Source organism: Atractosteus spatula, chromosome 3, assembly GCF_055471065.1.
Source record: "Atractosteus spatula isolate fAtrSpa1 chromosome 3, fAtrSpa1.hap1, whole genome shotgun sequence".
NCBI lineage: Eukaryota > Metazoa > Chordata > Actinopteri > Semionotiformes > Lepisosteidae > Atractosteus > Atractosteus spatula.
The window spans coordinates 8,985,527-8,997,011 of NC_142708.1; the positions used below are offsets into that span (position 1 = coordinate 8,985,527).

Consider the following 11,485-nt stretch of genomic DNA (forward strand, 5'->3'; position numbering starts at 1 on the left):
TGTGAGCCTGGCAGGTACCTGGATGGGAGACTCATGGGAAAGCTAAGGTTGCTGCTGGAAGAGGTATTAGTGGGGCCAACAGGGGGTGCTCACCCTGCAGTCCATGTGTGTCCTAATGCCCATGTGTGTCCTCTCTGTGGTCATTAAAAATCCCAGGGCGTTTCTCGAAAAGAGTAGGGGTGTAACCCCGGCGTCCTGGCCAAATTTCCCATTTGCCCTTACCAATCATGGCCTCCTAATAATCCCCATCTATGAACTGGCTTTATTATTCTGCTCTCCTCCCCACTGATAGCTGGTGTGTGGTGACCGTTCTGGTGCACTATGGCTACCATCGCATCATCCACACTAGTGGTGGTGGAGGGGAGTCCCCATTACCTGTAAAGTGCTTTGAGCGGAGTGTCCAGAAAAGCTATGCAAGTGAATGGAATGTATCATATTCTATACTTTTTCAGCACATAGCGTTTTTTCACCATGATTCTATGTATCCCAGAAGAGTTTCTAACTTCAACAGAGGTACATGTGAATAGAGCAGTCATTACTGCTCTGGCTGAAGTGAGTCAGGTTTCACAACTGAGCTGCAGATCTGCATTTGTTTCATGTTTTCCACACCCCTCTCAAACAGCTGATCATATGAAGGGTGATTCCAGAATCAGCAGCCACTTTAGGTTTCTCTTCATAAAAGTATGATTCAAATAAATCAATCACAACATTGAGTTTTTAACATGTTAACACTTCAAAATCAAGGTTTTACAAGAGTTTGTCTCTAGAATTTGCACTGTTTAAAAATCTGCATTTTAAAAAGTGGCTTAAAAAAAACGAGTCATCACTTGCACATACACTCGACGAGCCTGAGAGCTCTGCGGCAGCTCAGCTAAGACTTCAAGACATTCTAAAAGTGCAGCAGCTTACTGTACCTTTCCCCTTCACAGTCGTTTAAAGGGATTTCCTGGAAGGCATCCAGAGGGAAGAGGTGATGAAAGGATCTGGCCAGGTGTGGGGCGGACACGAGCGTCAGACCTGCAGAAACACATGCAGTGTAAAGCACCATGATATGCTGCAGGCCATTGTGTCAGTTAAATAGCAAAAAAGGAGTGACAAAGGGGAAGACATCGAAATAGACTTTTCCACTCTAACCGGTAGGCAGCATGACCGAGCCCAAGAGGGTCCGTTAGTCCAAGACCAGCAGGTGCTTACAGACAACACATCAAGCTCTGATTATTTTATTCCATGTCCTTTCACGCTACTTATCAAAACCCACTAATTACAAACATAAGGGAGTATTGTAATAAAAGATTGAAGATGACATCTATCAATTATATTGGCACTGTAGTATTACATCTTCTGCATCCACTAAGCCATTTTGGCAAGCTACCAATTGTCCCAATGAAAAATGTCCCAATGAAAAGGATAAGTCCAGCACCCTGTCATGTTCTCAAGGTTCAAACAAAACACTTTTAAAAAAAAACACACAAAGATATTGACAATCTGGCTGTGAGAACAGATTTATTTTTTTTAAATAAAAAGATTTTTTAAGTACGCATTCTTCACCCCCTTCCATTACAGTAAACCCACAGTTTAACAGACTTCACTTTAACGGACTTTGGATTTCATTGACAAAAGCTGGTGAAGGGGAATTTTGTGCGTAAAATCAGAAATATCGGACTTTCCCTGTAATAACACACATAGTCCGGTAAAATGGTAGTCAGTCTGGACAACTTTTTTATTCTTAAAAAACAGAACAAAATAGAACAGATTAAAGTATAAACTAATTGTAATATACATTTAATGTAAAATATTGTTCAAGTACATGGACTAAACAGTGATTTGACGTTTGAATAAAAGAGTGTCCTCAACATGGTACAATACTTTATGCATTTACAAAAAAAACATTTAAAAGCAAAGTAATGCATACTAAAATGAGATAAATATGTAAGAAATCTCAGTAAAATACAAAAATAATAACATGTTTGGTACAACATACCTTTTTTTAAAATTAACAATAATGGTGTCCTATAGGGGTAGGGCAATGTATATATGGGTAGGTGCTTACGATGAGTGTTGATAGTGTTTTGTATGCTTTAGTGAATTGTATACAGTATATTTACGACGCATGAAATAAGAAGCTGGTATATTTAAGAAACAAAGGCATAGGATCAATTTTCATTGACTATGCTAATTGCAGTTGTTAAAAAATAAGCACAAAAATCCAGAAAGCGTATACAACATATAACATACAGTATATAGATATTTATCTCAAATAATAGTGTGTTTTGGGGCTGAAAAACCACTGTTTGTAATTTCACGGACATTCAGCGATAACAGACACACCTTCCCCCCGACTAGTCTGTTAAAGTGAGGCTGTACTGTTTCTGTAATACCAGTGCGAACCTCGGCTCGGGCCCCCATGTCTTCACGCGCTCTGGCGCTGTCCGCACACGGTCAGGACCTCCCGCCTCTACCTACCTTACTGACATCTACAGTACTTAAGTGCTGACTACCCCTGCTCTAGCGCTCTGTCACCGTGGGGTTTCTCCCTGAAGAGTCCCGTCAGCCTTTGTCGTCTACCGATCTCCCGCCTGTCTCCCGACTCTGATCCCAGATCCTCCCTGGCTTTGTCCACTCAGAGGTTGCCCTGGCTACAAACCTCACCCGCCTGACTCCGGGTTTTTGGGAAACCAAAAACCAGAATCCCACTTGGATTCTGAAGTGAGGCCCCCAGCTTTGTCTCGGCTCTCCGCGCAACAGCCTGTGCCTCTCTGGAAATCACACACGCTGTCCTCGAGTGCTGGACTAGCAAGGCCCCTCGAGTGGAGAATGGAGGACACTCACCGCAGACTTTGCACTCCACGGGCAGCTCTGTGTACTTGGCTCGGCACTGCGGGCAGAAGTAACCCCCCAGGGTCAGCCCAGGACCGCTGGTGCTGTCCAGGTGCCTGCAGGGACAGGTGGGGAAGGGCAGGGTAACAGGCAGTGCAGTGGCTCTGTGGCTCTGGCTGGAGGGTTGCCGGTTCGTATCCTGCGGCCGGCAGAGGAATCCTACTCTGTTGGGCCCCTGAACAAGGCCCTTAACCCCAGCCGTATAAATGGCTGACCCTGCGCTCTGACCCCAAGCTTCTCTCCCTGTCTGTGTGTCTCATGGAGAGCAAGCTGGGGTATGCTCTTACACACAAGAGATCATAATGTAGCTCATTTGGAAGTTAGAAGCTAATTAGCATGAGAGTCTCATCCAGTTGTTTCTTGAAAGACGAGGAGCAGGAAGCTGAATGATCTAGCAGGAGAAAAAGTGTGCTACTGCTAAACTGCATAGATTATCTTGCATTGCAAATGCATGTGCTCTGTGCTTGTGTGTACAGAACTCTGTCCTGATACCTCAACCGCTAAGCCACATAAAACTGCCTGGGTCCAGCCTTGAAACAGCACACACTGCTACTGCCCAGCTGCGTCTTGTTCATGTCAGTTCCACCTTCCCACACACCCCTGTATAAATACAGTATATCTGTTTACTTAGACTTAGCGGGAGCACAGAAATAATGCTTCTAGTTGTTCAAAACAAAAAAAAGAAATTCACATCCCTTGGATTTAAAATGTAAACATCTTTCAGATACACAAATTCAATAATATTTAAGTCTTTGTCTTTAATGATAAACTAGCAATCCCCCTTCCAAAATAAAATGAAAAGCTTAAGTCCCTATGCAAAGCATTGCGCACATGTACCTATGGAATTTCATCAATTACCTTATTAGATCCATTATTTAGATAGATAAATTATTTCCCACTATTTCAAACAATACTTCACAAAAAGAAAATAAGGCCTCCTGTCTAAAGAAGACCAGATTAAAACACGTGATCAGGTTAAGTGTATTCAGGACTTACGACATGCTGAAAGACGGTTTACAGTCTTGATCTGATATGGACGCCGTTGTGTGCTGAGGAAAACCTGTTTGAACAGCAAGAAGATGCCCATGATTACCACACCAACCCAGGACTTTAAAAGGTGGCAGACATTTCCTCTAAACCAGCAAAGTGACATCCAGCATTAATCAGAACTTAAAAATTAATTAAGACCAAAAACTTTAGTATTGTATAATACTGAAATTCTACTAGGTAAAACTAATTGTACAATTTTGAGTATTTCAGGAAAGGAAAACTTTAACCATGGGTCATTTCATTCAAGTCACGTAAAGAATAGATCTTCTGGAGTTTGTGCTTGTGAAACCCTACTTTTACACTATTCTTGAGAAGCCAGAGGGGATCCAGACTCACCCATGCGAATCAGGGAGCATTCAGAGGAAGAGCTGGCAGGGGGAGGTTTCACATGGTACATCAGCAGCTCTTTGTAGTGGCTCTCATCCAGGATCACATGATATGTGCCTGCAGAGTCAAACTAAGTGACCTGGTCTGCCCAAAACATATCATTTCAGCACTCACACTGGACCCACTGAGACAACGAACACACACTCCACTATATTAACCTTGCAGTGTGAAAAAAAAAGGTATTTTACACAAGTATGATCAGATGAATTAATTAATACCAAACATTTACAGCACATATCTTACTAGTTATCTGTAACCAAAGCAGATTTGAATATGATGAAAGGGAAATGTTTTAAATGACTTAAATGAATACCAGAACCTGAGGATACTTTACCAAGTGTACTTAAGGAAATGAGACAATCTACAAGACACTAAACTCTTCCAGCAGTAAACCTCTGAAATGTAATATCAACTAACTGGAGAACAGTTCAATTAACAACCCAAACTCCAAAAAATTATGACAAAACCAAAGTAATTACAGATCAATAAGTTACATCTATTGCGTGCAGTGTTATACTGTATAAAGCAGACTTAGTACTGGAGGCTTATTCTTAAAATGAAGTCATGAATGAATTCAAGGTAACATGAGAAGAGGATGCACTTCTTTAGCCAAATGGATGCAGAAGTCAGGAAAAAGCTGCACAGCCATTTTGCTGAAGCCGATACCCTAGTTTCTTCCAAGCAACAAATGGACATATTCCTCGCTTCTGCTGTTTATTAGTCACCATACAAGCTAGACAGATCACAGAGCTTGCTCATCTGTGACCTCTCTTATGTTCCAAGTCTTTTAAGTCATTTACAAATCTGGCAAGAGGCTTCTTACCGCCTGGATTTAGTTTACTATGCATATACTTTTTGTGGATTAGATTGCATGGCTTAATTTCTCCACTATTACTCTGTTCAATCATGAACAGTATTTGCTGAACAGTGGGCATATAAAGGACATCACTCGGTCTGCATAACATGAAAAGTTCACCATAATGTTCAAGACATTATTTACGTGTTCATGCATTCTTACCACCGGTCTCTCGCGTCAGGACAGTGCAGACCCGCACTTCAGCTGACAAGCCTATCACAGACACGCGGATCTTCAACGTCTTCAGAGTCTGCCGGAGAGGCCAGAGAACACCAACATGAGTCTACTGAATGGCTGTCCTTCCTGGGAAACAGTCACCAGGCTTTGTCTAATCCAAATTCAGCTTATAAAAAGGACTTGTAAAAGCTCTACATAATCACTTTCTATTGTTATACTGTATCTTTACTTGTTACACAGAAATACAACTTAAGATCTTATATAGTAAAACATTTATTGACTTCTTTTCTACGGCAATACCACATTTGCAGAAGTGAGTATTTTGTGATTCGAACTTTTGGAAAAAAAATTAAGTAAAAGGTTTGCTTTTTATATTGTATTCTTTGCCTCCAGCATGTAAATTCAATCACACCTCCCCCCAAAAAAACTGTCTGTGGTAGCTGAGCCACAGTCTTTAAGTTTTGGGTTAATTTAACTTGTCCTGCATGTATTTACAAACATACAATCTTTTAAACTCTTTATTTAACCCACCTTTACTAAATCATAAATATTGGCTGGATCACACGTTGTCAGACTGCTGAAAATGACCAACACTTCCCTGCTTGCATGGCCTGGCATGTGTCTGAAACACAAACAGAAGCCAATGGAAACTCCCTAGAGGACCAACATGTTCAAATTCACTAACAGTCTAGCAGCCCAGATCCGCTTCCAGAGTTACGCACTGCACAGCTAAAAGGAAGACAAGTCCTGACATCCATAAGAACTTTCAGAAAATAACACGTCTCAAAGGGAACTAAAAACTTTGTTTAACAGTTCAATGGAGAAAGAGGCCGATAACTACAGTATTTATGCACACTCACAAAGTAATTCAAGCTGATCTAAACACAAAATGCCAGTATCATTCCAGTAACAAGTATGCAAGCAGCACAGCTGCATTTTCAGTTCCTCTTGACTTACTTCAGTGTCTGCATGGCCAGGCTCAGGGAATTGTACAGCGAGGGCTCTCCAAGACAGGTTGTGTCTACTGCCTTTTTCAGAGCTGCTATGTGCTTTTTTGGGTTCCCTGGAAAAACAAAAAAAATCTGTCAAAGACTGTCTCAGACTTTTTCATCTTTGAAATGTCTGACTTCTCTCACTTCCAGCAATACCCTTGGATTCAGGATTCCAGGAGTTCCTACCCAGAGGGGCTCTGAAGTTTAAAGTCAGACTACATTTACACAGCATTCAAGCCCATTCCAGCTCAGAGAAATGTAGGCATTACAGAGAGGACAGCCCCAACTTTAACAAAACAGTGCTGCCTGCCCGTCTGAATTCCTGCCCGCTTTGTCTGCTCATCTCTGTAGCTCAGCAAAAATTCAATTTAAAAAAAAAATGAAAGGATGAACAGGACCCAACCATGATATCCAAAACTGGTCTGCACTGGGGAAAAAAACAAGACGGATTCAATTACATTTGACCAAGAACTCCACACTCCTGTGTTAGTGCTACTCACCGGCCAAGTCGGTGAGTTTTTCCGCTCTTTTATTTTTAGTGGTGATGATCCCAACCTGGAAAGACGGGAAGGTCATGAGATTCACGCAACACATCGGTCAAAGACTTTGTCTCGCACTGTATCTCTTCTGCCATAAGACCAGTACAGACTCACATATTAGATTAGTCAAAGACCTTGTCTAATTACGTCACTGAAGACAAGTACACGCCAAAACATATTGTTTGTAAGGGTCGCGGCAGCCCAGAGCCATTTATATAGGCACAAGGCAGTAGAAGAGACAGAACGAGCAATATTGTTATTGTAATATTCTTAGTCGACTCACAACACTGTAAATGTGTTCTTACCTGACTGATCGGGTTCTGGTCAAAGTATTCATCTACAAAATATTCCATAAGCTGAAGATTTTGAAAAGAAAATAAATTAGGCATCTTACGTCTGCAGTTCCAATGCAGGGATTTTTCATGCATCACCCACAGTGAAGACAGGTACACTAAAATATAGACGGTATGTAAATCTGTCTGTCAAAATACCTGCAATCTCACAGTACATGAAATCCTACTGCCATTAACTCATTTTGATTCATCAGATCTCAGAGCAGCTCTGATCTGTATCTGGACAGAAGACGCCAGCAAGGGACAATCAGTACAGCATGTCTGCCAGTTCCACCCACGTCTATTTCTTAACTCAAGTTGTGTGTATCAAATGTAGCACACAAGTTCCCATGACATCAATCATTATCCACAATCGAATTGCAGCTGCAAAGCAATGCTTGGATAACACACTGTCTGCCTTGCTTTATCCTCAGCCCAGTCTCTCTGTAAAACTCCCATTAGCACTGGTTATAAGCTGCAGCTCAGCGAACATCAAATAAGCGTTTCACATCAGCAAAATCATCCAGCTTTTCATCCAGCCAGTTTTGAGGGATTTCCACCTTGAGAGTTGACGTGAGTCGGTTTGGTTTCAAATCTTGGTCTTCCATTGTCCTTGAAGTATCAATAACCACAAACAAGTGCCGCATCTGTATAAACACAAACACGAAATATGACCTAGGACAAGAAACAGGGAAAAACTGCGCAGAGCTTTGTATCATAAATCCCATTAAAACACTACCTATAGTGCTTTCATTTTACAAAAGACTATGATATGATTGAGAAAAACTCTTAAAAACAGTAGTTCTTGCTTGTTGTATTAGTTTCATTCTTAAATTACACATGATGTTCATGAAAGAGGCATTAATGAAACCATTAATCCAGTGCATGAGTGTACCAGTTCAGGTCTGAGAGGACCTGATAGCCAAGGGATACTCACCATTCCAAGCCTAACCTGACCATGGCTCTCAAAGACTCTGCAAGAAGCAAACAGCAAGGTGTTACCAGAGCATGCACCATTGAATTCATGTTCAGTTAAATATCATGCTCGTTCTGGTTAAATATGCAGATTTCATTAACTAAGCCACATGTGATTAAGTGTTTATACTCTTAACAAATACAGTTCATATAAACCATATTAGCCGTTGGCTGTTACATTATACATTAGCAGTAGAAAGGCTGTTCAGATTGTGATGAGACTGTAAACTTGTATCGGAGCACAATGTTGTTTTTTTCTAAGAATATTCTGTGCTCGTTCTCATTACCTTTTCCTCTTTGCCTTGAACAGAATATCTTCCACGGATGCCTTGAGGGACCCAGACTCGTCTTCCTTGAGGACTTCCCTGTAACGACACAAGGTTGGACAAAGTCAACACACACTTCGCTAACTAGTACGGATTCAACATGGAGACCTAACGGGGGAAAATATTCTATGCTATTCCATAACAAATGCCAACCCTTGCTTCAGATGTCATGTTATGTTAAGTTACTATACCATCAGCAAATTCCTCAAACCAAGGCTTAATGAGGTTAAAAAGCAGATTACCGATTTCACCAGTCTGTTCACTTGGTGTAATGTCACTTTGACAATGAAGCAATAGAATGATAAGGTGATTCTAAAATATTAAAGCATGTATGTGCACAAACATACAGAAATAAAATGTGTCATTGTGTACTTTTGCCTCAATTTAATTTCAAATCCGCACTGATTGAGTACACAGAAAAATAGCAACTTCGTCCCAATACTTATTGGGGGGGCTCCGTATATAATAGGCTTACCGTGTGAAAAGGGGGCTTCAGGAACTACAAAGTAAAACCACGAGAAAATGGGTCCTTAAAGTAATTCTCCAGATACTTATTTACAGGGGTATGAATGACCAAGGACATGGCATGCAGAATTTCAACAGTTTCCTTCAACAACAGATCGGATGAACTGCAAAAATGATCACAACTACCAAACACACTGATGTTAATATAGAAACAGAATGCACCCAATTAATCACCAACCACAGGACTTAGTCAATAACCAGCGGCTCCTCTGTTCCTGTGAATGACTTCATTATCCTGTCCCCTCAGCCCATTTTGGCACAGAGGAGAAGACTGACTCACCATGTCCGCTCATAGCCTCCTTCCCAGCGTTTGGTTCTTTCGGGCTCTTCGTCCATTCTGTTTATTTCAAGCTATTTCCTGACAAACTGAGGGAAACGAAGAGTGAGAACAATCTTTTGTGTAATTAAAAAAATCCACATTATCGTTAACATATCTGTTTTGACTCGTGCTTGACATCCAAGTACAGAACAGCTTTGATTCTTAAGCAAACAGGCCAATGAAACCCAGGAACACGGCAGGACTATCACAACCTTCTTACCTGATCCTGACACATCTCAGACGCAGAAGATAAGGGAGCCTTTGCTTGGTCAGTAATGGCATTACAATTCGCTTCTGTAACTAGTAACTCACACTCCTTCCAATGGACCAGAATTTCCAAAGGAGGAGGTGCTGTCCTTTTAAAGAGATTAAAATCAGGCCCATACTACCTAGTCTTAACCCTAATTGTTCTGGCAACTAAAGCATTTTTGTATTTTGTAAGTCCCTCTGTGTGTGTAAAATACATTTCTGAGGAATCAGACCATCAATCATTATTGTATACCAAATCATATATAACTTCACACTTCCCAACCTGATACACTGTGTAAGTGATGCTGTTGTACTCCAGTAGTGCATGAAGCAGACAAACCGTTTCATAAAAGCACAATATAATACGCTTAATTATTAAGAATCATTTTAGATTTTTTCTTGTTCATCAGGAACAAATATTCCCATATTATGAAAAAAATGTCTTTTAAGACACAGTACGGCTTGTAATCTAGCACACCTAAATTCTTAACAGTATAATTATTATTAGAAACATATATATAACTAAGTGCACTGTAAACGGTTTTCTTTAAAAAATATCTAAAGAAACAATGCGTTACTCATATTTCAAAAATCCCTTTAACATTACAGCTAAAGTTGCTATTCTGTTTTGGTGCAGCATTTATACTTTATTTTTTCCGGACTGTGGTACGGAAAACACTTTCTTTTGTATTTTCGAGTACCTGTTTATGGATGATTTTTACCAACCTCCAAGTGTGTTTTAGTCTTAAGAAAAGTTTAAACTTTTATAGTTTAAACTATAAAATATCTTCGAATTACAGAACAAGCAGATCAAATATTAATCTAGGTTTGATGAACGCGTTTCGCCCACATTACAAAAGTTGCATCCCTGCTTTAAAACAGTAAGTCCCAAAGTCCAAAATTCATGATTCTTCTAATTTTGAAAAGGTAAAGCCAGAAATAATATTTGACTAACTTATTACGAAAGAAAAATGAAGCCTACAATTTTATTCAAAAATTACACCTTTGTAAACCATTTCTAAGGTTATATTGATGTTCTTATAATTACGAAGACATTGTGCTGCCACAATAAGGAAACTATTAATATACCCATAATAAATATGCTTAAAATAGTAACAAGAATAATAGAAATACAATGACTTACACGCAAATCGGTAAACTAAGAAAAATAAATGGTGTTTCACGAAATGAAACCCCCGCACACAAGACTAATGAAGAATAGTTCCACGTCCGTTCTGTAAACCCTGATGTTTGTAAATCACGGAGATCGTTGGCTTGATATGAAGTTTTTAGTTTTCATCTAGTGTAGAGTAGATGTGAGTTTACATTCTGTAATGTATATAAAGACTGTTAAAATCAAAATAATACTGAACTACACTGTTGTTTTCAAAATGTAGGTTTATAAAAGACTTAAATTATAATAGAGGTTTATAAAGTCGGAATTACCTGTAAGGTATTATGAACTAGGGGGGAACATACACAACTTCAGTCAGATAGCACCCCAGAAACTGACCCCAGCACTGTGAAGCAGCTATACTAAGCACCGAGTCACTGTTGAGGTCATACATATTACATATTTTCAAAATGTATGCATGTTTTTTTTTTACTTTGCTGAACTAATCTGATAAAAAAAAAACGTTTAGTTAACTGTATTGAAAATAATAATGTTTCTGGACACCACGGCCGAAACGTGTTTTCTTTCTTTTTTCAGCATGGAATAAACCTATTACTTGTTCCTTTGCAGCCTACGCATGCTGACGCAGCTACCCACATGAACTACTATTACCTGTAAGGTATTATTATTATTTAAGATCTAACATTATTTAACATTTAACATCATCATTACTCCTCAAACAATAATAAAAGCTACCAATCTGGGTT

At 39.8% G+C, this 11,485-nt stretch overlaps 1 protein-coding gene across 2 annotated transcripts in view; it reads right to left on the reverse strand.

Annotated features, from left to right (window-relative positions):
• The window catches only part of gtf2h2 (general transcription factor IIH, polypeptide 2), a 12,280-nt gene extending 1,502 nt beyond the window's left edge, over positions 1-10,778 (reverse strand). Inside the window, exons 1-14 of one of the 2 annotated variants that reach the window (XM_088911046.1) lie at positions 10,749-10,778; positions 9,317-9,402; positions 8,473-8,550; positions 8,148-8,184; positions 7,771-7,857; positions 7,184-7,234; positions 6,840-6,894; positions 6,305-6,410; positions 5,879-5,969; positions 5,333-5,420; positions 4,264-4,371; positions 3,874-3,937; positions 2,830-2,933; positions 915-1,017 (exon numbers count right to left, since the gene is read on the reverse strand). In XM_088911046.1, the coding sequence (XP_088767172.1) occupies positions 915-1,017; positions 2,830-2,933; positions 3,874-3,937; positions 4,264-4,371; positions 5,333-5,420; positions 5,879-5,969; positions 6,305-6,410; positions 6,840-6,894; positions 7,184-7,234; positions 7,771-7,857; positions 8,148-8,184; positions 8,473-8,550; positions 9,317-9,372 (1,028 nt within the window). In that variant the 5' untranslated portion in view covers positions 9,373-9,402; positions 10,749-10,778. Of the gene's footprint in view, positions 1-914; positions 1,018-2,829; positions 2,934-3,873; positions 3,938-4,263; positions 4,372-5,332; positions 5,421-5,878; positions 5,970-6,304; positions 6,411-6,839; positions 6,895-7,183; positions 7,235-7,770; positions 7,858-8,147; positions 8,185-8,472; positions 8,551-9,316; positions 9,403-9,575; positions 9,682-10,748 lie in introns of those variants that run through there. The other variant, XM_088911047.1, reaches the window with a different exon arrangement.
• Between the last annotated feature and the right edge of the window lie 707 nt (positions 10,779-11,485).